Here is a 27578-nt window from a genome sequence, read left to right as displayed (position 1 = left end):
CGTGTCACTGACCCCTTGACTGCTCATTTACGTAATAAACCACACCTGAGTTGGATTGAAACACTGCTGGCAGTTTGCAGCCGGAGGGAGGATGTCAAACTGAAATATCTGCATGAATTAATCATGTAACTGGAGGGAAGCAGCAAAACCTCCGGGTGTATTGAGGTGAGAAAGGCTTTTCTCTATTGCTTATAAATACATATCCTACTTATAAAAGGTAGAATGTGTTCAGTCCTCTTTCAAAAGTTACACTGTCTCAGTTTAAGGATTTTGAATGTGGATGTGATAAGACAGAACGGTCATCAAGTGACCTGCTTGGTTTGTCACATTTTCATTTCTATTTACTCTTGTCACTACATTCATCAGTGTGAGATTTTCAGATATGAAAGACACTGATTAGCCAAAAGGTACAAACTGGGGCTAACAAAGAGCCATGACTCAACCTACATGGCCAAATGTCTATGTAGTCTAATGTTGATGCTGGGGGATTTATGACGACCGAGACAAGTCAGGAGGCGTTTTTATCTATTGCCTGTTAATCTAGCAGAGTGGGAGAAGGGCGGCCACTTAATTCATTAGGTCTCCTTTAAGCCCTCTCCCCTGCTGCCCCTCCTCATTCGCCAGCATGACGCTCCCTCCTCACTCACACATTCCTCCCCTCCGCTCTCTAACTTTGCTTCGTCCCTGAAAAAAAAAAACAAAACCCTAAAACTTTTCAACCATATTGATAATCTTTCTAAAACCACCGCTGCGACGGGAAGAAATGACTCTTCTAAGGACGGGTAGACGGATCTTTGAGCACCGCTTCTGACGGGTAAGGTAAACCTCTCCTCCCTTCACTGCTCCCAAGGCTTTTCGTGGTCGGCAGGAACAAGGGTACTTTTGTGCGCAGATTTGGATTATCAATACCAATACCAATACCCATATACCATATAATAATTATTAAAAAAAAAAGGAAAGAAAGACTTAACCGTTTGGCGGAGAGCGATTCACAAAACTAAAACAGATTCAGTCCTGTGACATGTGGCTTCGCAATGTAACTGAAAGACTGACAAGAAGGAAAACTTAGCTTAAAGTTTGAAAGGGCAAATTAAGCGGGGGGGGGGGCAGTATGGGTAGAACCATAACAATTTCTGGTGGCTGACAGTGAAATCTCTGCTGCTGTACCTCTTTAATTGTAGGACGATGTTGAGTGACAGATATAAATCAGTCATAAGTATTTATTTGAGTATTTCACAGTGTCTAACCACAGGAAGTTCGACATGGCAACGGTTGAGGTCCAGGGGAAGGTGCAAATCTTGTTTTGAATTTGTATCGCCTTGCCTGTTTTTACACTGATGAGACAGTTTGATGTAGTTGTCTTTTTTTGCTATTTTAGTGTTCTCATTCCCTGACTAATAAAAAGAAGAATAGCTTTTATGGAAAAACTCGAAGGACAAACTCAGAGGTCCCTTCACTAATATTACAGTTCAGACTCAGAAGAGTGACTATGCCATGACACCAGTACCATATGGTGAGTAATGTCTGTAACCGAGTAGCACAGACGCACTTGGAGCAGGACCATAGCTAAGGTTAAGGGACTCTGAGGTCATGTTCTTTATTTTTTCTTGGAGTTGGTGGGTTTTAAACTATGGAGGAGCTTATTCTTCAGTTAAAAGCTGTTCATTGATAGTAACTGTTAATTATTTTACAAGCCGATTCTTCTATGTTTTTACGTGCTCAGTATTCTTAAATGTGACTACTGTTGGGCCAACTGAAAGTAGACCAGCAAAAGAATAATAATGTTTACTTTTAATGATCTGTCAGATGAGTATTCAATGAAATGACTTATGCTGTCACCACTTTATAATTTAGAGAAAAAATAATATAATGTTTGATTGACTAAATACAATATAAAACTTGGAGCCAAAGTATTTCTAAAGGTGTGGCTTTTTACTGTAATGATATAGTAGATTGAGTAGCTCAGACCTAGTGTGAGTCCCTACCTAAATATTATCCACTTAATTTAGTGAAATAGCTTAAAGCAAGTTAGTTTTGGATAATTCTAATTCAGGCTTACAGGCATCTTCTTTAAAATTAGGTCCTTGGCTCACGCCACAGTTACCGCTTCCCTGTTAAAATTTAGTCCAGAGTTGTCTCGACGGTTTCGTCTTGGCTTCAAGTTGACCATCCTCCTGTTCACCTCATAAGGCCAAACCTCAACATTAACTTAAGGAGAAGAACCACTTTTATGTACCTTTCCTTGTTTATCAAACAGAACCCAAACTTCTGTACATGCACACCGCGGACAGCACACACCTATTAGGCTTTGTTCAGACTGCAGGCAAATATTGTTTGTTACTCAAATCAGATCTTTAGGACAGACTGTCCACACTGTTATTTGCAAGTGGTCAGATCGGATTTGTTTCTCCACACATCACCAACCTATCTGCATTGGTTGCTGTGGTAACGACGTAGGCGTAGCTATGCTGGTGACGCGGCTTTCCAACGCAAAAGCATGCGAAATGGACGTACATCTTCTCGCCCTCCAAACAATCGTGATGTCAAATTGTCCTCCAAAGTGTCAAAAAACTATACTCCCTGATGGTGCTCTGCTAGTAGCAGTTTGGATTCTGCTCACTCCGTCACTCTTGATTTGAAGTCGTCACTGTGTATCGTGTTGCGAGTGACACAAAAGACACTTTGAAATCTGATTTCAGCGGTCAGAGCTCAAAGTGTGTTTTGGATCTGATTTGCAAAAATCAGATATCATGTTTTTTCGCCGTCCAGAATTTCTAAAATCAATCTGTATACAATCTGGATATTCCAAAAAACGGGTATGGGATGGCAGTCTGAACAAGGCCTTAGAATGGACTCCAGTCTAGACGTCGTTTAAATCACTACCAAATGGTTTTCCACCAGGCCTTTGCCAAAAGCTCCACTAAGGTCATGGAATGTACCCTCATGTTCAGAGCAGAGACATTGGGCCAACTCTTGTCTTTCTGTGAAGCACAGCAGTTTGGTTTAGAGCTTGTTTCAGTTGACCAGAGTAATGGGCCATTTATGACCTCCGGGTCTGCTCGTCTGGACATCTGGTTGTGCATGGCTAGACTTGTCTCACATTAGCAACTCAGAAATAAATCTTGACAAGTGAATATTAGCTAACACCGGGTGCAGAGGTGTAACACATTCTCCAGATTTCCAATGTGCTTATGATAAATAGCAGAAGGTTATCACTGAATTCTCTGAAATTATGAAGAAATTAGAATTTTGAAGAAACGTAAACCTGTCTATGTTTTAACAAAAATGACTCTATTTTATCTGACAGTACTGTGCAGTGTACAGTGCTTTTTAACTGTGCTGCTCAATAATGGCCTGCATCAGTATGGAAAGCCTGTATCATCCGAACTACAGCTGTATCTAATTATTCTAGGAATGCAGGGCTTTTGTAAAAAAGGCTGTGCAGAATATGGGCTGGCTTTCTGAAATCCTTTTCTTCCCCCTCTGTTCCCTCTCAGCTGAGCTCCTTCGGCAATGCCACAGTCTCCTCTCTGATGAGACGATGAGAACCCACACCCGTGGGGCCCCCACAGTCTTCTTCATAAGTCTGCTGTGGCCCCTGCTTGTCCCGGTGGTGGCAGTAGCAACGGAAGTGGACCCCAATGGAGAAATCGCCTTCATGGGAGGCAACTATGATGGGCATCCCATGTTGTACTTCAGTCGGGGGGATGTGGAGGAGCTGCAGTATGCAGCTACAGGAACTCATCGGGACATGGCGAGGAGGATCCGTGAAGCTGGGGAAACCATGCTGGATCACCCAGAGGAGTACCTGCCCCCCTGGAGCCCCACAGAGTTCAGCGCTCGCTGGAACGAGGTGTACGGAAACAACTTGGGCGTGCTCTCCATGTTCTGCCTACTGTACCCTCACAGGGCCGGGGCGCTCGACCTAGCCAAGGACTACATGGAGAGGATGGCGGCTCAGCCTAGTTGGTAGATTTTCTGTCTTTTTATTATTTCATCTATTTAATATGATACAACGACAAATGGGGCCATGTTCAACTGCCTGCTTGTTGTGAAAAGTTCTACAAGAGAAATTTGAACCAGCCTCCTCTGTTTTTCTTTTTACTAAGAAAAATATAAATCTAGTCAATTGAGTTTACAGATGGTACCTGATATCTCTTTCCACGCCCATGTGTGCACCAACTGGTATTATGCTAAATCCTCCGCCTCAGAGGGTTTCTAGCCAGTCCCATTACTAGAGAGTTCTCATTTTTCTCTGTAGGAAGTGCTCTGGTAAAGAGGCATTGTGGTACGATAAGTCTGTGTTCCAGGAAATATGTGTAGCAGCTGTCTGCTGAACATGCACCCCCGATGAAAGGAAATGAAATGTTCAGATTTGAGCTGAACACCAGACAGGGATTTGCTCCTGTCACTTAATAGTCTTATTTTATCTTAATTAACTGTCTAGAAATGTCTTTATAAGTGTGTAATTTTTAGGAGTTTAGAGCTTAGATTTGACCGGGGTAAATTTAAGTTTGTATATTTTTACGTTGGATTGCAACTAACAGTTATTTTCGATGTTGATTGATCTGTCAGTTCATTTTTTTAATTAAGTCTACAAAATTTCAGACAATACTAAACAACGCCCATCAGTTTAGTTTTTAAATTACTTTTAAAACTCTATAAATTAAAAAGCAGCTAATCCTAACAGGTGAGAAGAAAACAGTGTTTTGCTTCATAAATGGCTTCAGTTGATAAAGTAACTCTCACTTCCTCCATCGCTATCTGAATTGTCTATAGTGAATTCCGACATTATCATCTTATGACCTCTTAAAACTAAGCAATGTCTATTTGTGCACGTACTGGTTACACATTGCAGATGTTTACAAGTTGTGAACAGTGAGCCAAAGAATTGCTCTCCCTCTCAGGTTGATTTATTTGAATAGATTTTAGAGGCACATGGAACTGAAATGATCCAGCAATTTAAAATCAGAGCAAAGCAAAGAATCCAGAAACATAGATGTGATGCAAAAAAAATGGTTCTGTTTTCCTATCCTAAAAATCATCTCACGACCCTTGGAATGTCCCCTCTTCCTCTTGGAAGGCTCCCGACCTGAGGATGGGAACCACTGGTGTACAGTATTCCTATGCTGTAAAGTTGAATAACCCCAGGATTGCTGTGCAGTCATCTGATTTAAACAAGATTTAATTTAGAAATATGCACCACATAAGCATGACATTATCTAAAATATGAAGTTCTATATGATGTTGAGGTTAGATTTTCACGCAGGGTTTTATGTTTAGGTACTAAAGCAGGACCTGCCTTCAGGCACTTATGTCAGTTAATATTATTCTTTAGTCATGCATAACATTATAAACAACATTACAACTCACAATTTTGCCAAAAACCAATGGCCACACAGTGAACATGGGACCTTTGGGGGTCCAGGGGTTTTGGGACTCAGGACAGCCAATAATCAAGCAAAAACAATATATCATTTTTCAACTGCAAGCATCAGAAACATTTCTTTTACCTCCTTAATACTGGGTTGGGAACTGAAATCTGTGAGACAGATGGCTTGGCATGGCTAGATACCACTAGAAAGGTAAGTGAGAAAATGAATTGTCATTTTAACTGGACTTAATCTTGTGGGCTGACAGAACGTAACAGCTGACAGCTTACACATGGCTCACTAAACCGTTTAGTATTTTTTCATTAGCTGTCTTCATATGGAATTTGTGAGTTTGCGCTTTTGAGCGAGTTAAGTTTGTTGTGCAACACAGCTGAATAGCTACAAAATTATTTACATAAATCACATTGCGGTCTCAAACAACTGCATACAAACATAAATGCATACGTATGCATTTCAAACCGTAATGAAAAACAAAAGTGGGAATTAAATGGGACTAAGTTGCAAAGGCTTTACTGTGATAAGATTAGTGTCACAACTCTTGACCTCTGAGATAAATTTCAGGTGTGGAAAATTTCCATTACTGCAATTGGGAGCACCACAATAGTGAGTAGTTAATATGGAGTTATGAACACAGTAAACATGACCTTATTTGTAGACAGCAGCTTTTGCAATACATAAGCCATTTGAGCTGAAGGCTTTGGAATAGCAGTATTTTTCCTCATATTAAAAAGCTCTTTATTCATTGAAATTGAACTGCTATTTGTGTAAATTCATAGGTATTAGAGGAGGTTTTTTGACAGATGAGGCAAAACCCAGGATTTTGGCAGTTAACTTTGGGGCTGGGGTGGTAGATTATCCCTGGGTCTTCTTTCAGTGTAGCTCATAATCAAAGGTCCCATCTCTTCCACTGTTACTTCAAAATAATATGTATGTAAATACCATACATCCTGTTTGAACTGATTGCAAAAGTAACAGGATAGAGTACTGTCTATCTAGATTTAGAGTATTCCCTGAAATACTCATAATTCTTAGCTGCAGTAGAACACTACAGCTTTGTTACATAGATTTTAATCACAGATATTTAAAAAAAAAATCTGTAGGAATCATTAGAAAATAAATAAAATAAATCAGCCTTAACCACACTTTACACTGTGAGAAGTAAAATCAACAAGACAGCTAACTCCATCAGTTCAGCCCATGTCTGGATGAGCCTTAAGCTTTTCAGAGTCAACCATGGCTGAACTTTATGCTAGCATCCGCCGTCAACAGTGCTTCTGTATTTCCCTTACAATTTGATTAAGCTCAGTGAACATTAGTTCTGGCTGGCAAGTACAAAATGGCTGAGAAGAGGATTACAGCCATTCACTGCTTCCAAGTTCTCCACAGCTTTTATTCAACAGAGTAAAGGAGTGAAGGTCTCAGAAATGATGCTTGGAGAATGGTTGAATCCAGTGTTGGGATCCATGGTAACCTTCTATAGTTGATTTACATACATTCACATAAACTCGCAGAATTAGCACTCAACTACCAAAATTACCCAATTTTCTCTTAAGTAATACTTTAATTTGATTTTTAAAACATGTACGTTCAGTTATGTACAAACAAAATTCATCCAATAACAAAAACCACCAACATTTAAAAAACACAAAAAAAAATCCAAATCCTGCTCCAAGCCCTTTAACATTTGGCATCTGCAGACACTGACTCTGATCCTTATATCAATGGATACTGATACTTAACCTAAATATTGATTAAACCTGCAGGGCAGAACTTTTGTCTCCCCCTCCTGGCAGTGAGAGTAATTACACAAAATACTGCCGAATACAGAGAAATTTCCACAATTCCAAGACAATAACTCATAATTTAGTCAGAGTGAAGCCTACTCCAAACATTTTACAAATGCCAACCTGTCCAAAAGCAGTAAGGTTACATTCATGTCTGCCCTCAGTCCCTTCTTTCAGCGCTCTCCAACGAGGAAAAGCCACACCAATGGTAATCTGAGTTTGCTCCCCTCATCAGCTCTGGCAAACTTTCTGGTTGACGTTAAACGTGTTGCTACCGGTGTGCAGCATGGGAATGTCGCAACAGACAACAGATTTAAAACTCCAGTATACTGTGAAATACAGAATTACCCGGCGCTGATAGGCTTTATGAGCAATGTGTGAACTCGTTTGGCAAGGGCTTGAATGTAACAGACATTGATTTGTATGTAAAAGTCCCGCACTCCAGCTTTAAATACAACAATAACAATAATTTATTTGGCACACCTTATATTTCACAAGCTTCTTGATCTGGATACTGAAGGTCCTGGTTCAAAACTGTTAAGTTGATCAGCTGAAATGATAGATATGGTATGAATGAGAGGAATAAATGCATGAAAAGTTGAATTAATAGGCAATAAAACACAGCTTTGCTGCTACAGCATTACTTGGTCTGGTATAACGGTTAGCTTCTGTATGATGACTAATGTTAGCTAATGTTATTTAGCAAACTTTCCTTTACGAATCTTCTCTACTACATATTTTAATACATTTTCAATAATCCCAGATATAGTGACTTCATATTCATATAGTATTTTTCTCCATAAATCCTGATTACAACATTTTTTTTGTTGAAGCTATAGAAGTTTCTGTAAGATTCAATCAACTCGTCGTTAGTTATTTTTCATTTCATTATCGAATTTAATTTCCGACACCGTGTTCTCCTATCTGAAACAGGTATTAGAGAGAGAACATATGAAAATTGAATAGCTGTACCTGACCACTACACAAATGCAACTCAAAGTGTTCATTCCCAGTGGTCTGGATAGGCTAACCCCTTATGTTTCTCACAGTATGAACGCACAGTTTTCCCTTGCTCTTATCAACTGGCAAGTCCTATTCTGTGTTGCATTCTGTGTTAGACAGAATGTAACAGCAGCAGAAGGACAGATAAATGTGTTCATTTTGAATTGACTGTCAGGTACCAAATTAACTCTGTTTTGGCTTAACTGTGGGACGATCCCCTCTCTTACAAGTGCATGCCCCCCCCCCTTCGTGTGGAGAAGGAGGGGAGTCGAGCAGCCTAATCCTTCTCATTTTGCAGCATGGCTGCTGTGTTCCCTCTAGCCATTGAACAGAAGGAAGGGGATTTTCCACTAGCTCATTTCTGGGGGTTTTAGATGCATGGTATTAAACATTTTTCACAACATCGGTATGTGTGCCACAGTGCAGAAACAAGAAGCCGCTGAGCATGTGTTTTCACGTCTTAAGAAAAAACAGAGTTTTCTCCTTGGCCGCACTTTTATTATGGTCACTGAATCTCTGAGGGCTTTTGCAAAGTGGCTCCAGGAATCAGTCAGCTGTGGTATTCATGACCTTCAATTATGTCTGCAGCAACTCCACGAACCATGTTCCAATGGGGAACTTCTATTTTGTGGCATACTGGTGCCTTCTCCTTTTTCCCCCTTTTTTTTTATTTAGTCTGCAGACACACATAGGTGAGATTTTGTGTTCTTTGGCATAATTCAATATACAATCTAACAGTGACTTGGCAGTAATTTTGTTACAGTTTTCCTTTTGCAATAACGACAAACAGCAACATAAAGACGTTTTTAAATCCCTTTGGTGTTCGTTTGCATGACTAAGCAGCTGCCACTTAACAAGGGGAACCAATGTATTGCCCAAATCAAATGGATGAACCTGTCCAAATATCACAGATATACTCTATCATATGTTTAATTATGTGTCAGACATAATGGGGCAGCTGGTAGTTTCAGGGAGATGCTTAGGAGTTACGGACTATCGACAGCTGAAATGAAACTAGAACTAAAGGGTTTCATTCCAGATGGAAGAAAAAAACTTGCTAAAAATCACAACCTAATAACAATACACAAATTACAAAGCATCAGCCCTACAACATCATTGTTCACCCCATTTGTCTAGTACGGAATCTGGCAGGTGTCATGGAGAAAAAAAAATTAAATTTGTGCACACAAATTAATAAATTGTGCTGTAGGGTTGTTGTTGGAAAAACCTTTTCACAGGATGACAACCAGTAGTTCAGAAGTGTATAGAGTGGAGAAATGAAGAGTAGCATCAGTCCCAACAGGTTTCAGAGCTCTGAAATCGTGTTAGCGGAATCAAGGCACACTCAACTTACAGATGGCCAGCATTCTTGACGGAAGCAGCAGCATGGATGTTACAGCATCGAGAAATGTTGACTCCAGCCCACAGACAAGGCAGAAAACAAAGCCCGGAGCACTCTCCATATAAAGGGTATCACCAAACTACTCGTTCAACAAGCGTAGGTGTGAACAAAAATAATTATCTACAATATAAAGTGGGTTCCAAAAGTCTGAGAAACACTTTCCCATTCAATGGGACCCCACTGTATTTACAGATATCTACAATATACCATAACTTTATAATATAAACTATAGAATAAATCATATAAATATTACTATTACAAAAAACAAGAACAATAACTGTGAACTAAGCAGTAAACAAACTAAATCAAACCAAATCCAAAGCAGGTCAGTTTTGGCACAGTCAGATGAAGCTGATTGCAAGCGGAAGTCTCCTGGTGCATTCTCACATGAGCACTTTATGAAAACACTGCCACCCTCCGAGCGGAAGCGGACCTCAGAGAGAGAGGGATTAATAAAAGCAGCCAAACAGACGAAATCACAAAAAGGTTAACTATATTCTGCAAATTAGAATCAGCTAAATTAGATACTTATAGCAATCACTGATTAATTATTTAACATAAGGTATCTAAGAAATATAAAACAGATGTGCAGTAATAGTAATAATAGTAATAACGTTATGAGTAATAGTAGTAGTAATAGTGTGTGCTGCACCTTTGCAGTGAGGGGATGTCTCACAGCTCCCTCACATGTGCTCTCAAGTTAATAATCTGGGCTCTCAATTTGTTCATTTCGGCTCTTGCTTTCAAGGAACATGATGTTAAATGGAATTGTTTACATTTTAACATGTTTAAGGGATTGCAGAAAAAAAAAAAGTAGCATTGATCAAAACATACAAAACTGCATGGATCCAAACAGTTCATTTAGATCACATTCTCCATGGCCTGACAACTGCCACTGTTTATCTTTCGCTGCATTTTTGTTAACAACTAGGGAGAGTGTTAGCATTTTTTGAATGTTGACAATTTAATCATGGCTTAACTTTGTCAAGATCGTGAAGATTTCAACATCCAATGTCAAGCGTTGTAGCAGATACTAATTTGACTTACAACACAGACTGAACCAGGAGATCGTGCTTCAATTTTTAATAAACTTCTTTGAACGAAAGCCTCACTGAACAGCGGCTAGACTGGAGCTGACGTCATGACTTTGTTGCCTTGTTAGATGGCAGCAGAATCCTTGTGCATATATGAGTGTGTTTCAGTGAGTGAAATCATGGCAGTTTAAAATACAGTGCTTGGTTTCATCACCACATCTGAAGTTCATTCCTCTTTAATTAAAGCAACCACAATGATTGGAGAACACGGTACCTCTCACTTTTTTACAACACTAACTTTTTCCACTCTTAAAATTCCAAGATGTCAGCATTCTTAAATCCTAGTGCCTGTTAACCAAGAGAGAAATGGCAAATCCTACGCTTTTATCTTCTCTTCATACATCTCTTTATTGGTGCAGCTTTGTGGTTTAAAATGCTACTAAGCATCTTAATTTTTGCTTTCAAAGTGAACAGACCTTTTACAGCTGTGTTTAGGCTAATTAAAAGGCTTTACACAGGAAAGGCTTCTTGTTCATGACATAGCATTTGACTTTTATTTAAAAAGTGAAAATTTCACACCTACTTACCATTGCATGTTTTTTTTATTTTTAAGATCAACGTGTGTCAGCCTTTCCTTCAGTCTTGTGTTATTGTCTGCGTTGCAGGCTGGTCAAAGATGCCCCGTGGGATGAAGTTCCTTTAGCGCACTCTTTGGTTGGGTTTGCCACCGCTTACGACTTCCTGTATGAGTACTTGAACAAGGGCCAACAGGAGCGTTTCCTCCAGGTAATCGGCAACGCATCACGCCTGATGTACGAGAAGTCTTACATCCGAGGCTGGGGGTTCCAGTACCTGCACAACCACCAGCCCACCAACTGTGTGGCTCTGCTCACAGGAAGCCTGGTTTACATGACCCAAGGTTAGTGATTCATGTCTTCATAATGTGATTTTGTTTTTGCTGTCGCAGGGCTTAAGGATGTTTAGCAAACAACTTTCAGAGTTCCGAGAAATTTGCTATAGATGATCATGGTCCTCAGAGGACGAATTCCAGTGTTTTGAGCCACCCCCTGACCACTAAATGAACCAAAATTCCCACTTCAAAATCAGATAGGTCTCGTGTCTCTGATATGAGGTTTTTTGACCGACCTTCACTCAGCCAGAGAACTCATTCCAGCTCTGGAATACTTTTCCTCAAACATTTTACAGGTAAAGTTAAAACCTACCAGGAAACTGAAAATGCAGCTCAGCTACAGGTGTTTCATTAGTGTGGTTTTCACTGGAGAGGTTTAGTCTCACACGGTCTGAAGGCTGACTCAGAGGATTGTGACCAGGTTAAGGGTAGAGTTGTGAGAAGGATACAGTAAAAAATCCTATTTTTTTTACATGAATGCCAGATTTTAAGATATGAAATGTTTTCTTTTAGAATATTAGGTTACAATAGAATTTACCCATTTCTTAACGATGTAGTTTGACTATTTAAGTTGATTTTATTTCGTTCACTTGGATTCACTATCTTACTTAAAAGAGTTTACTCATTATATGGTTTATTGCAGTGTTGGGGTATTAAAGATAGCAAAGATTAGTGTAGGAAACATTCCAGGGCTCCAGACTAACTTTACATTGTTTGCACTGTTGCGGGTAACTTTTTCATTTAGGTGCACCAGCACATATTTTTGATGCACACATTTTTTTTTGCCCTGAACTCTCGAGTTGATGAACCCTGAGATGGGAAACTCCCAAGTTTCCGGTTCCAGAGCAGCAGATCTGACTTAGTTTAGCAGCTCTGAGTATGTTCACTCTGAGTTAAGCGTGTGCATGGTGAATGAAAAGAACCCATCATCAATGAAGTGCCGATACTAAGATTCACCGCTGCAACGGGTAATTAAAGAGCAGAGCTTCCATTCTAATCCAGTGGAGCCAGAAAGATTAACATGTGGCAATGCAAATTATTTTTTAAAAACACAGCAGCAGTGAAAGAGCCTGAGTTGGAGAAAAGAGTCAGTAAGTTAACACTATTACACTGTATTCAAATAGTCCACTAGACCACACTATTTAGCAGACTTTAATTTCCTTAATGGATACTAAAGTGCTGAAATCCTACTGTTTCTTAGATTAAAATCTTATATATATGTACTCATCTGTAACCTGATGGGGACAAAGTGCTGCTGGCAGTAGAAGATAAAATATAGATCAAACAGACGTAACTTTATAAACCTATGATTGTAACCTCAGTGTCTGATCCAGTTCTATCCTAATGATTTTGGTGATTTGCATTTGAAAACGTGTCTAGGTTAAAATTGTGTGTGTATTTTAAGATGTCATAAAATCTTACTCATTAGCATTTAATAACTATATTTCAACATATAGTCAATTTAAATACAGAAACTGAAATGCTGTTTTCTCGTGGTGTGAACAGCTGCTCTGTGGTTTTTATTTATAAAATGTGAGTGTCTGACTGTTGTGCAAAACCTATAAACACTGTTTACTCATCCAAAAATATGTTATTCCAAAACGTTTGCAGACCAGACATAAGTTACATTAGTCTTTTGACAGATGTGAAATTAAATCTAAGTAATATTTTATGGAAAAATCTAGGGTGATGGATTAAGGTGTATGAGGTGAAGTCGCACATGAATACCCGAAGGAGCAACACTAATTACCTCCACTAAGGAGGTTATGTAATCACCCATGTCTGTCTGTTGGTTTGTCTGTTGGTGTATTTGTCAGCAGGATTATGCAAAAAAAGGTACTGAACTGATTTGCACCAGACTTGGTGGAGGGACGGGGCATGGGCCAGGGAAGAACCCATTCAGTTTTGCGGCAGATCTGGAACATTTACTATCAATTAGAATTTTTCTCTGCATATTCTGGTGTATGTTCTCAGACATTGGCCTGGGTGGAGGTCTGCGCTCTAATGAGCGGCATTGTAGATTCTGTCTGTTTCATTGAGAACCATAGGCTTATGAATACTATCAAAAAACAGTGACCCCCCTAAATCGAATGAGCCTATACACACACAGAGATTGACCTGTTAAATGTCAGGTGCACCGGTTCGACCAATGAAAATGTTGAGTCGCACTTGACAGATTTTTGGTCGCAGTTTGCATTCAGCTAGCAGCTTCTCATTCTCAGCCATCCCTTTCATTGGTTTAAATGATGACTTCACCAGGTCATATGAGCTGTCACTAATGCTAATTCCGTGAGTAACTTGATAACAATGATTATGAAGCTTGTCTGTTGTTGGTTTGTGTCTGTGCTCGTCAGAAATCTTTTCTGAGGGAAGAAGCATCACTCCGTATCACCACTGTAAGACCGCAAGAGGACTGTGACTGAATGTTTCTGTTGTCCCAACAAATTCAGGAGAGTGATACGTCCTCTCTCTTGCTGACCGTGTCACATCAGTGTCAGGAGTCAAAGCCCCTGTTCATACCTGCCATTAACATGCGTCTCGGGTGATCCGAACACAAGTGGACAGCTCTAAGTACGTCAGTGCACACTACATGTGGAGACCACTTGTGATCGGATCTCACCTAAGCAGATACCCACTATTAAAGGACTCGAACTGGGACCTGGTCCAAAAGAAATCATCTTAAAAACATCTCTACTGCAAACTACTGTGAGACTGATTTCCAGGTTAAAGTTTGTACATTATTTGCTGTGTGTGCCATCCAGTGGTTTAAAAGGATTTTCTGTGTAGAGGATAGGAATCAGACAATTTAACCAACTCCGATATTTTGTTTAAAAAAAAGTTGGAAATTATGTTTACTCTGTCAGGCAGTATTTAGTTCAGTTCAGTTTTTTAATCCCAATGAATATTTGTTCTTTTTTTTCTTCATTTGTTAAGCCATGGTTCATATGCTTTGAATGAAGTTGTGTCTCATAATGACCGACATTAATTAATTATTGTCAGGGTGAGACCTGTCAGCTTCAGTTTGCTTATGAGAGGAACTGACTGGAATTTCAGTGCTCTGATCCTGAGGTTATCTGCTATAGCTGCTGTTAACCCTTTGTCGCTGTTCTCCAGATGAGGTTCTCCACATAACTGTCACATTCTCCTTTAAAATTTGGACCTTATTTTCTCCAGCATTTCCTTTGTGGGACCTGATTCCCTGCTTATTCTTTTTTATTCCTTTTTTTTGCCTCAGTATCCTTCACCAAATATTGTGTCTAGCAGCAGAGATGGGCGATCAAAAGGTGAATTCCTGCCGTGCAACTTGTTTTGCTTACGGGGATTTGATTTCTGGTACAAAAGATCCCGTCCTGATGTGAACCAAATGACAGCTGGCTTACTGAGAACTGCTGTGGTCACAGTGGTTTTATTTGAGGCTTTTTTGTAGAGGGTAACAACGGGCACAAAGCCCTGTGAACACTCAGGAGAGTTATAGCCTGACCTCTTTTTGCTTCGTTTCATTTTGTGTCGAGCCCAGGAAAAAGTGAGTTTTCTCCGGTCTGTGTTACCTGGGGAAAGGATTCTGTTTAACCACTGCTCGGGCGCTTTGTTTATGACAGATTTTATTTGTCAAAGTGCACTTTACTGGAGACCTCATGCAGAGAGATGATAGTATCATACCTAGCAGTGGTGAGAGAATAGCTTCGTGATGGATTGCTAACACATGGTACATTTGCAATTATCAAAAAAAAAGAACTCCTATTTCAGCTGTTTCATTTAGCAGCCTCACCCAGGCGTCACATCTAACACTGTGCAGAGGCCCGACTGTATTCCATTTTCGTATATATGTCATTCATTTCCTGTGCAAAGGGATGGCATTATGTCCAGATATTATTCTGTCAAAATGGCTGTGAATAAATGGAAATTTTCCAGTAAGTACAGCCAAAAATCAAGCGCAAACCCTGTATTTTTTCTTCCTCTTTACCTCTTACCTGAAACAAGATTTAAACCCACTGATGACACTTCAAACAAAGTTAGCATTTTTTCATTATTTTGTGCCCTAAAATAGCATGCTCATACAGTTCGTGCCACTCACTGACATGAAAAATATTTGTGCTGTCACGCGTGTTTGGTTCTTCTAGAGCTCTGACTGACTTGTGTCATTTAGATAACCAGATAAGAATGAAGCAACGGCTTGGAGCAGACGTGCATTCCAGATGCAGGTGTTTGCTTGTTGGTGCCTTGAAGCACAAGACCGGTGCAGAGTCTAAAAACAGCTCATCTGTAGTGAACCCCAGCTCCCCTGTCTGTCACACCCTTTGCACTGACCACCCACACTGTAATGTGTGTCAGAATAATGCATAAGTTACTATCAATGTACATGTGGTCTTAGGTGCTTGTAATGAAACAGCTTGGCGTCCAGTTAGAAATTTGGTTAAGAAAAGTTAAGAAAAGACTGTAATATCATGCTCCCTTATGCCATGTGTCTAATTAAATTGAAGAGTAAGAATATATTGAAATATCAAAATTCAACAAAGCTGATGCTCTTACTTGCTCAGGTTTCCAATGGAGAGCAGCAGTGCAACGTACATGTAGTGATTCTACTAGTTCAACTACATTGAAGTAACATAGCAAAATTGTGTAATTGTGTTTCCTGTATAAAGCTATTTTTCCCAGTAAGTAGCATGGTAGTGTTTTTTATTGAAAGAAAAAAAATAGCTAGCTAAGGCTGTACAGCTAGCCAAAAACTAGCTGTACATTACATAACGCACATACAGTTAAATCACATAAATTCAATGATTGATATTGATGTTTAGAAGTTTCTTTTAACTGACTCAGCGGAATAAGGGAGAGAAATGAAAATGAAACCTGACTTGATTTAGTAATTATGAAACGTAATTCTGTAACATTTAGCAGTGAAAAGTACTGAATCACATTTAAGTGGCAATCAGATTAATTTGTTGTGTTGTCTAATAATAATAATAACAATAATAATAATAGCATGTATTTGTAGTATTACTTTAACTGTAGGTGTTTCTTAATGTGAAATAGCTTCAGTTTGTTAAGCTACCTATTATGAGAAACTTAAAGTATTGCTGCTGCTTGGAAGAAAAGTGGAGTGTTGCCGTAGCTTAACTACTTTCCGTGAACAGAAGCTATCACTGCTTTCTAATCTTAAGATAGTCTATGTAACTTTTGAAAGAAGCAGTAACACGATCTTGATCTTGCAAGTAGAAAGTTGAAATCATCAACACTAGAGACCATCTTGTGATTTGATCAGACCGACCGCAACGCCTGTCAACATGGGTCGGATGGGTCAGACCACGCCCATCTTCGAACTCGGCCTTCATTTTCATCTCAACTACACACCTGTAAAGCAACGCTATCGTGGTGACAAAATCTGCCAATAGACAGACAGAGAGACGGACATACAGACAGACACCTGCCTAAGTACTCAAAACTGTCTCTGTGGTAGTTCCCGCTACAGGGGGTGTCTCCAGGACCACATTACGCCATGATGACACACACACACACACACACACACACACACATGCAGATTCACAAGGTGAAAACAATACCAGCCCCGCTTTCGCGGCTGGTACTTAAATGCACCCTTGTTCTATAATTACACTCAGGGGTTTTGCTGCTACAGCCGTCTGGTATGAAGAAGCTAATGCTGGCTAATGTAAGCTAATATTAGCAAACTTTATATAGATATGCAAACTGACATTACTGAGTCAGGTAACTGACTTTAGAACTCTTCTCTACTATAGCTACTATTAGGCTATGTTTTACCATTGACTATGATCCTGTAATTGTGACCAAGTTACCATGGGTAACAACATTAACAGGTTGAAAACTAAACTAAATATATTTCAGTGGTCGGAAAGAAGTCAGAGATGCTGAGAGTTAATCATTTCAGAGTCAGTGAGTTATGAAAAAACATTACTAATCCCTGTCCAGGGATCAGTGCTTTCCTGAAGTGTTTCTAGGTTAACAGAATTTTCTAGGCAATTGAGATAAAATTGTGTGTAACAGGTAACAGTACAGTAAATCTGAGCTTCCATAATGTATGAACAACAGCATGACGCCTACACGGGTACTATAAATTGAAAAAGTAATGAACTAGTAAATTGCCAAACTGGCTTAAAGCACACCAAAGACTTTATGTTGCAGTAAAAGACAGAAACACCATCTGCCTCAATGTTCCAACAGTACTTATGATTTTGGTGCTAGTGGTTCAGTAACAAATCACAAGATTGTGTTTATGTGATTGTGATATCCTGCCCAATGCTCCCTAAAGAATATGTTGATATGGACAACCCAACCAAATACTTTTATATTCCCACCACTGAAAAGATTCTTCCAGTTTTTGTATTTATTGTTTTTATTTCAAAAGTCAAAGTAACATACAGGTGAGACTGTCACTGAACAGCTGCTACAGCTTTACTTGGTCTTGTGTGACCCGTAGCTCATGGTGGCTAAGGTCAACAGACTTTATCGTATTAATTGTCGAGTCCACTAACTATGAATCTTCTCTACTTTTTAGCATTTACTGTACCATTATCCCATAATTGTCACGTGAGGTAAGAGAGGCTACTATAAAGATGAGGTTAAATGATCTTGCTTTTAGAAGTTGAACACTTTTTTTTGCTGGACAGTCAAACTAGGACAGAAAACATATTGGACAGTGTGAAAAGGTTTATGTGAATTTGATGGATTCTTGCAATAAAGACAAAACTATAGCAAACCACTTGGATGCAAAACCTTCACAATTGAGCTGTCAGCCTGTGGGGAAACATTGTATTTCAATACTGACTCTGTCCCACAACTAATTTAAAATAGCTTAGAAAATAATTAGCACCTCCAATGGACAAATGTACACAAGATTCTTGCGATTGCCCTCCACCAACAGTATCAGACATTCTGATGTGCAGACAAACTAAAGGAGTACAGGTCGAGTAAAAGAGCATTATTGGAAATAAATCCTTGGACCTGTTACATTGCTTTGGACAGTGGGGCTACACTGCTCCGAAGAGTTAACTGACTGTCTTGGTTCCCAGCACTTTAACCTTGGAGGCATGAGGATCAGCACCTTGGCCAACAAACCTTCAGCTTGAAAAGAAACTAGACACAAAACTAGAGTTACTGAACTGTACTTATTATGAGCTGAAATGTCTATAAAACTGTTTACAGGAGACCTCCAACTGCAACTCTTTCTATCATGAATTTTTAATCCACGAAGGTTTTATATTTGTGAAATCTTAGAGACTATAAAAGTGAGTTTTATTTTTGTGACGTCATCACAATGTAAAGTCTGTGGGCCAAGCAGGAACGTGCGGGCGGGACCAGCGGGGGAAACACTAATGCGAATGTGCAGTGGGCCACAAAATGTGGAAGCAAACCTGGAAGCTACAAAACTTTTTTGGCTTATGCACCAGGTGTGTAATTACCTTTCAATTGGCTAGGCGCCATCATTGAATGTGGTATACAGTTCTTATAATACATTCATGACTCACCTGTACATGTATGTGATGCGAAACCCGCCACCAAAACCTGCTAATGCTGAAAAGCTTCAGTGAAAAAGTAGATAAATCCACAGAACACTACATGCCCAGCTCCAAACAGCAGACAGACACAGTTAGAGACTAGCTAGCTTAGGCAAACAAGCTAAAAAGCAAGGTATTTTTCTTAGGATTTGGTGAAGACCAAAATAGACTTGAAAGCAGAGCATATAAATGTTTTTACTTTTGAGGAAAGTGACTGAAGCATCTCGAAGCCTATGTAGCTCTGAATGTGGCCCTGGACTGTGTGAGCGCTGGTGAAGCTGTGTTTGTGTAAATGTGGACTTGTGCCTCCCAGGAGTTCCTGTTTGATGGTAAATACCTGCTCTGTGTAGGCCAGCGGTCGCCAAGTGTAGAGGCAAAAATCTCCTCTATGGTGAGGAAGTAAAGACAACAATGAATCTACTGCGATTCTAAGAATTTATTACAGAATATTAAATGAATTAAAGTGAACAACCAGCAATAATCAGCAATGATCATCAAACAAAGACAGAGACAAGCTCTTCAATACTATTTGGCCAAATAGGGTGGACGCTGTCAATAGGAGAATCCTGTCTTTATATACAGTTGTGGTCACGTAGGCACTGCATAATTTTAGGCAAACAGCTCAATAATCCACAAGTTCAAGCCTGCATCTGTCTGCCAGAATGAGTTCGTACAGTTCATTCAAACACCCTTAGCTCAAAAGACAGAACATCAGCGTCAGTTGACAGGACATGGGTCAACCGTCTACACAGGAAGGGGAAACACACATTAAAGGAAAAACAGACCATAATCAAATGAGAAATAAACATTTTGCCATCACACCAAGCCCAAACCAAACACTATCGGGGATGGCTCCAGTGGGCGGACCCGGGCCTGCACCTACCCAACCGCTTGCTGCTAATGGCCCGGGATTCTTCAAAGAGCTGTGGCTGGAGTGTTTATGTGGTCATTTGTTCTCATAGTAAACTCTATGTGTGTGATCCAGTGTGTGTGAGAGAGTATACAAGGTGTAGTGTGCCATAGTGGTGTCATGATTTCCATAGCCCCAGCTAAATGTTGTGTGTGGAAGGTTTCTTTAGGTAACAGACTAAGAAGATATTGTTTGCTGTAATGCTGTTATTCCATTAATTCCATTAGTGACGTAACATATACACTCATACTCTATAAGACGAGGCCCTGCTCACTTTGTAATGCACCAACTCTCACTTCAAGTCCTGCTGTGAACATATTCTAAATAATTTAGAGACTTTCAAGGGTCCTGCTTCCAAAGAGGATAACTGCTCTCCCTGTTTGTGCAAAGCAGTAGAAATCTGTTATTGGCCATATACAGTATGTTGTACATACTTGTCAACAACTTTTCAATGTGGATTAGCTAAAACGCATAAAAACGAACAGTACCTCAGTGATTGTACATGCCACAGGAGACATTTTTGGAAAATATGTGCCCACTGGTTTTCTGCCTCTCTGATTCAAAAATGAGATAACTAGCACCACTATGTGGCTAGTAGCTAACCTTACCTTTCTGCTCATAACTCTTGAACCATAACTCATAAGAGACAAGATTGTTTTTTCGATAGATTCTTTAGATCATTTAGGTCAATTTTCACCAAACTAGACTGTCCATAATTTAACTTTTTTTCAAATCTGGCTTATCACCTCCTCTCCGCAACTTCAGCCAAGTCCTCACCAAATGTGGTACACAGTTCACCCTAAAACACCCTTTTTTTCCTTGACGGAAATTTTTCACCTTCCAGACATCCATTTCCCTGTGTAAATCAATGTCTACTTACATAGACCTGACACTTGAGTGTTTTAATGAATTTGTAAGTGAGGGGCAACCCAATTGTGAAGCGGTTAGGGCACATACCTAATGGGTGTATATACCCTGAGTCCCCAGTTGGACTCCTGGCCGGCCGGACCATTTGCTGCATGTCATTCCCCTACTCTTTTTCCCCACATTTCCTGTCTGTCTTCATTATCCCTATCAAACAAAGGCATAAAATGCCCCGAAAATAATAAATAAATAAATGAATAAATAAATATAAGTAGACCTGATGTAAGTAAGTAAGTTTCCACTCTTTACAAGTTGACTTTCATATGAAACTGAAATTAAGTAACACTACTCACAGGCAAAAATCTAAAACACAACGGAAAAGGCAAAAACAATAGAGGGACTCGGTGTCTCCGACTATATTTAACCTGTGAAACTCTCTCAACTTCCTGTGTTCCAGGTTACCTTCAGGAGGCCTACCTGTGGACCAAGCAGGTCCTGTCCATCATGGAGAAGTCCATGGTCCTTCTGCAAGACGTGACAGATGGCTCCCTATATGAAGGAGTGGCCTATGGGACTTACACCACCCGCTCTCTGTTCCAGTACATGTTCCTGGTGCAGCGCCACTTTGCCATCAGCCACTTTGACCACCCCTGGCTCCTTAAACACTTTGCCTTCCTCTACAGGACTATTCTGCCCGGTAACTGTCACATCACCTGCTATGACCAGCACATTTGTTTACTTTTTAAATGGCTGAGAAATGTATGAGATACACTTTTCAACTGAATGGATATATTTAGGCTGCCAAAGAGAGGGCACACAATCCGTGGGTGAGTGATTACTTAGCTGTGAATGACACATCCAGCTAGTCCCTACTTACATGAATACATGTTCTATGCCATAAATTGGATGTATTAGATTAAGCATGAAAATTATCATCGACTGCCGCATTGGAGAGTAGCGTCTCCTCTCAGCTGATAGGGGGTATGCATGCATGTAGTTATTACCTTCCTGGATGCCTTTCAAAGCTGAGCTGAGACCTGCAGGGATCTGTGGTATCCTGGAAGTTTCATCTGAAGGTCAAGAGGAGGGCAGCAGCAGAGGAGGGGCCCCTAGGTCAGGCTCTGACATTTCACAGCCCCCCGCCAACAGTTTCTGTATTGTGTCTAAATGGCACTGCTGCACTCAGACAGCACGTCTAATTACAGCAGCCAGGAGAGCCTCAGACCCAGAGCCACAATAGCAGCTTTCTCTCTCCACCAGACTGGAAGACAAGGCCAGATTATCCTCAGCTGCCCCCTTAGCAGCTCGGATGATTGCTGTCCCTTCACTGTCTGTGTGTGTTCATGGTTATATAGATGGTGTTTATACAGTTGATGGAAAGCAAATGGTAATGAGAATTAAACTAACAATAGAAAAGGCTAAATTTTCTTAAGAAAAATAACGTGTTCTCACTTATGCAAAAAAATGAATTTAAAACAACTTAAATGTATAGAAATGTTTATGAACATTGAAGTAGTAGCTTACATTGAAGCACTTAATGGAATTGAAGCTGAAGTTGAAGCACTAAAAGAAGTTGAAGTGGCAATTGAAATGACAGCTGAAAGAATGTCAAGCAAAAAATGTCGTGTAAGCACTAAAACAGGTTAAAAAAACAGTCAAATGTCAGTCAAACTGAAAGTCAGTACTGTCTATTCAGGTGTCAGTTGAAGTGCAAGTACTGAATAGAGTTGAAGTGTCCGCTGTATGATTACTCTCCTCTCCCTGCCAGTGTGTATCTGCTTGTGTATGCTTGTGTTTTGCCATACAGATGACAGGAAGCAAATGGTAATAAGAGTGGCACTAACATAGTTGAAGACCACTGAAAGGAGCTGAAATTTCTATATAATTTCTGCATGACACCACTATGCCCGGCCACCACTGAAGTTTTGCCACTATGTGTTTTCATTTTCTCACCAGGATTTCAGCGGACTGTAGCCATTGCAGATTCCAACTACAACTGGTTCTATGGGCCAGAAAGCCAGCTGGTCTTCTTGGACCGCTATGTGTTGCGTAATGGCAGTGGAAACTGGCTGGCAGATCTGATTCATCAGAACAGGGTGATGGAAGGGCCAGGGCAGGCTGGAAAGGGCCAGCGATGGTGTACTCTCCATACAGAGTTTATCTGGTAAGCTGTTGAATTTAGTTTAATAATGGGAAATATCTTACTGCAGTTTCTCTATGTAGAGCTATTAAAAAAGAGGAAATCCACCCAAAAAACATTACAATCTATTGGTGATGTACCTTGCACTTCTATATGTGTTGCTCAGGGTCTACATTTCTTAAATACAAGGATTTACCGAGGTCCAGATATTTTAATCCAGAGATGCAACCATCATTTTCATTTTTGATTTGTCCATTATTTTTTTAATTAATCCTTTGGCCACTTTCTCACCTGTAGTTGTGTTCAGTTGTTCCAGAACCAGGAAAAAATTGATACATTGTTGCTTTTTAGTTCTGGTGCATTTAGTGTTCACAGTGACTTATTACAAACTTACCAGGAGTAGTAAATACCAAGTAATTTGTCCTCACAGGTACATCATTCTTTGGGCAGTTTTAGTTTCCATCATCCTGTATCCTCAATGCCTACATGAGGGAAAATTAAACTTCTGAGGCAAGGAGCAAGCCACACACCACTTAACTCCATCTTATTACATCCTGATTTGTTCTATACAGTAGCTTAATTATGCATATCTGTTCGTTGACAGTTCCCATGAACACCAGATGGATTTAATACTACTTTAGCTTCTAAATTCATGCTGATAACATATATTTATGACCATATACAAACCAGACCAAGGGGGACATTTCTTTGACCCATCGGTTTTTCGTATGTTCCGATGCGTGAAACATTAAGAATGCCTTTGAGGAACGATTGCCCGAAAGCGTGTAGCACTATCCCCATTTAGACTATTCATCGGATATACCCTTCTCTGTGACAGCAGGCTTTTCAGGATGCTTTTGAGTGTGGCTGTTTGCAACAGCTATAAACAGTTTTGGCTCAGAGGTGGTCAATGATACGTCATACTAACTAGTTTGTTTAGAGCATACGGACATCTTACAGCCATCACTATTTCCCAAGATGTCTTCAAATGTTGTTTTGTCAGACCAACACTTCAAAACACAAGGTTATTCAGTTTACAATGATATAAAACACTGTAAAGCTCACATTTGAAATGTTGGAAGCTTCAAATGTTTGGGGTATGTCCTTGATAAATGAATTACATGAAAAATGATTATCAAAATTCTCGTCTCAACCCAAATAGTCTATTAATCCAACATTTATTTCATCAGTGCTTGAATTCCCCCTCTATCCACAACATTAAAAGACCAGCTACACAGCTGATCTCTGGGAGTTGTTAAAAGGCAACTAGAGGAGGCAAGCTGATAAAAAGTGGGTACACAAAAAAGTAAACGGCAACATGTTATCACAACCTAACTTCCAGAATATCTTCAAAATGATGAGAATACCTGTAAGTGGATTTTGCTTTTGAATCTAATGGACATAGTACAAGTATTTTATTCATCTGATATAAGTTTTCTCATTGTTTTGTGAAGGTATGACCCAAGCCTGATCCCCAAACCACCTTCAGATTTTGGAACATCCCAACTCCACTACTTTGAAGACTGGGGTGTAGTCACGTACGGCAGTGCTTTACCTGCAGGCACCAACCACACCTTTGTCTCGTTCAAGTCAGGGAAGCTGGGAGGACGCGCCATCTTCGACATTGTTCACAGGAACAAGTACAAAGAGTGGATCAAAGGGTGGAGGAACTTTAACGCTGGCCACGAGCACCCAGATCAGAACACTTTCACCTTTGCACCCAATGGTGTCCCATTCATCACAGAGGCACTATATGGACCCAAGTACACGTTGTTGAACAATGCTGTGTTGTTTGGCTCAGCTGTCTCAGGGAGTTGCTTTAAGCCGTGGGCTGGACAGGTTACAGAAGCCTGCGACTCTAAGTGGTTGAAGTACAAGGTGGGGCTGGCAGCTGATGCCCAGGGCAGAGTAGAAGCTGCGATGGAGAGACAGGGAATTGTCTTCATCCGTGGAGAGGGACGTTCTGCTTATAATCCAGAGCTGAAGATCAGGAACTTTCAGAGGAACCTGCTCCTTCTTCACCCACAGCTCCTACTCCTTGTGGACCACATCCACCTGGATCCTGACAGCCAAACCAGGGCAATGAGTGCCTTCTTTCACAACACAGACCTGCCATTCCAGGGCACAAAAGTAGATGGTGTTCATGGAGCATTTGTATCACACGGTGAGGAAAAGTATAAGATGTTCTGGATGGATGACACTGGCTACAGTAACAAAGGAGTGATAGGTTACTGGAATTATCCTCGAGGGTACCCATATAATGGCTCTAACTATGTGAATGTCACAATGCCATTGAGGTATCCTCACACAAGGGTGGCCTACATTTTTTTTGGACCAGGGGTGGATGTACAGAGCTTCAGCCTGCGTGGTGACAACCAGAGAGTGGATATTTACCTGGCCACCAAGGATCACACTTACACCATCTACCTGCTGACCGGAGAGGTCACCAGTAAGCCTCTATTCTCCATGGTGCTGGTGGACCACAAGAAGATCGTATTCGAGAAGGCAGCAGTTGCGGTGGACAGCTCGCCAGAGGAAGTAGAGGAGTACGTCAACACAATGGAGGACAACCTCCAGCACGTCAAGCCTGTATTCCAGCAGATGGAGAGACACATCCTTGGACGGGTTCTCAACACTGCCAGCTTCCATAAGACTGCAGAACGCCTCCTCCAGTTCTCTGACAAAAAGAAGTCAGAGGAGGTCATTGAGAAGATGTTTGCTATGTCCAAGAAGCAGGGCAAGGGTAAAGGGGGGAAGAAAATGAACCTTGGGGAGAAGCTTTCTGAGAGTCTACCTGACATTTTTGCACAGATTGAAGTGAATGAAAAGAAGGTGAGACAGAAAACTTCAAAGCGTACATATGAGGATAGTCCAGAGGAGGGAGACGCAGACTCAAGGGCTTTTATAGATTATACAGACGGTCGCAAATACAGAAAGGGCGGCTTTGTCAAGGGCCGCAAATACAAAGAGGTTCACATGGTGGCCACAGCAGGGAGCGAGGGTCTCCCCAGCACAGCCTCCTACATAAGACTCTTCCTCCTTCTGAACACTGCCACCTTCTTTTTACTGCTGGCTGTGTTACTAACTCGCTTTCAGAGGGGTCGAAGCTTACACACACAGAGGTGTTTCTACACCATCCTTCTGATCGACTGCTTCATCTTACTGTACCTCTACTCCTCCTGCTCTCACACACAGTGTTAACATCGTGAGCGGGTGAGGGGTTGTCTAGCTACAGATCGAATGACCCGTTGTTCATGGTGAACTAAATGCACCCCACACCTCAGTCTGAGCCAGATCTTACGACAGAATATTAAGTCCTCTAGTAGAAAAAAATCTGAGATTTCATGAAAAAGAAGAATTTGAAATAATTTGGAGAAAGGGTTGAAATGTTAGAACAATAAAGTCATAATTTTACAAGAAAAAGTTATTATATTTCAAGACTAAAGTTCTACATTTACAAGAAAAAATGTTAATGTTGATAAATCTGTGATTATAAAAGAAAAAAGACAATATTTCAACAATAAAGTCGTAATGTTACAAGATGCTTCTTTATGGACTTTTTTTATCTTATTTGTACGCAGTCTGTCAGCTTGTCAAGTGAGAGATGCAAAGGACCTGAGCTCATAGGTTTCCTCTACAAACACGTTATTGTCATATGAAACCAGTTACATCATGTGCCAGGATGTGACAATTTTCTCAAAAAATTATAATATTATTCCTGTAATATTTTGAATTTTTTCCCCCAAAGTTATGACGTTATACTCATAATATGATGAATTTTATTTTCATGATATAAATTTTGTTCTTAAAACATTATGACCTTTTAATCTCTGAATTTTATGACGTTTTAATTCTTCATTTTGACTTTTTGTTTAACATTATGACTTTCTTTTAATTACAGCTCATAATGATGTGACTTGATTTCTCAGTATATAACCTTTATTCTCGTAATATTATGACTTTTATTCTCCTAGTATTATGACATTTTCTTGTCAACTCAGTTTTAATTATAAAGCACAAAATCATAAATTTGCCTCTTATGGCCCAAATTTGGGCTTATGGATAGTAATTTAAAAATTCCAACTTTACTCTTGTAAAATTATGATCTCTATTCTCATAACGTTCTGACTTCTATTCTCGTAATTTCATGATTTTTCTAGAAATCCCAACTTTATTCCCATAATATCATCAGTTTTTTGCTCAAAATATTATGATTTTATTCTTGAAATCTCAGATTTTCTTTTTCTAACAGTGGCTCTGATACTTGTAAAATCTACCTAATGGGTGTTCAGGAAAAGCAACTAATTCCAAATAGGAATTGATGAATTGCATAGATGAAACCAGATCACCTCTGATGTAATAAGCTTCTGTGGAGCTTTAGAACTGAGTCTGTGTGAAGTTTGTTGTTTGTAGTGTTCAGAAGTCCTGCCTTGTATCAAAGATCTCAAGGTTAGCCACTATAATGCAGTCGCCACAGCTGTACTTGAGATTTGTCCTGTCTACGTAGTTCATAGAAATACATTTAAATGTATATATGTGAAAGCAAGATATATTTTTATGGTCTCTTTTTTACCATTTGTGAATAAAATTACCACATGCGTAGTTGTGCA

General features: G+C 40.0%; 1 protein-coding gene across 3 annotated transcripts; it reads left to right on the top strand.

The window, feature by feature from the left end:
- On the top strand, positions 1–27578 carry dse (dermatan sulfate epimerase). Of its 3 annotated transcripts, none has more exons than XM_040125156.1 (6): positions 1–165; positions 3498–3969; positions 11281–11534; positions 21286–21525; positions 22785–22992; positions 24423–27578. In XM_040125156.1, exons 2-6 carry the CDS (start codon positions 3542–3544, stop codon positions 26167–26169), a joined length of 2877 nt encoding a protein of 958 aa, XP_039981090.1. In that variant the 5' UTR covers positions 1–165; positions 3498–3541; the 3' UTR covers positions 26170–27578. The 3 variants fall into 3 exon arrangements, with proteins under 3 accessions (XP_039981090.1, XP_039981091.1, XP_039981092.1); XM_040125157.1 differs by lacking the exon at positions 1–165 and adding an exon at positions 176–814; XM_040125158.1 differs by lacking the exon at positions 1–165 and having other exon boundaries at positions 3859–3965.

This window comes from Xiphias gladius, chromosome 4, assembly GCF_016859285.1.
Source record: "Xiphias gladius isolate SHS-SW01 ecotype Sanya breed wild chromosome 4, ASM1685928v1, whole genome shotgun sequence".
NCBI lineage: Eukaryota > Metazoa > Chordata > Actinopteri > Istiophoriformes > Xiphiidae > Xiphias > Xiphias gladius.
The sequence above is the reverse complement of the archived record's forward strand: the minus strand, read 5'-3'. Positions and strand labels throughout refer to the sequence as shown.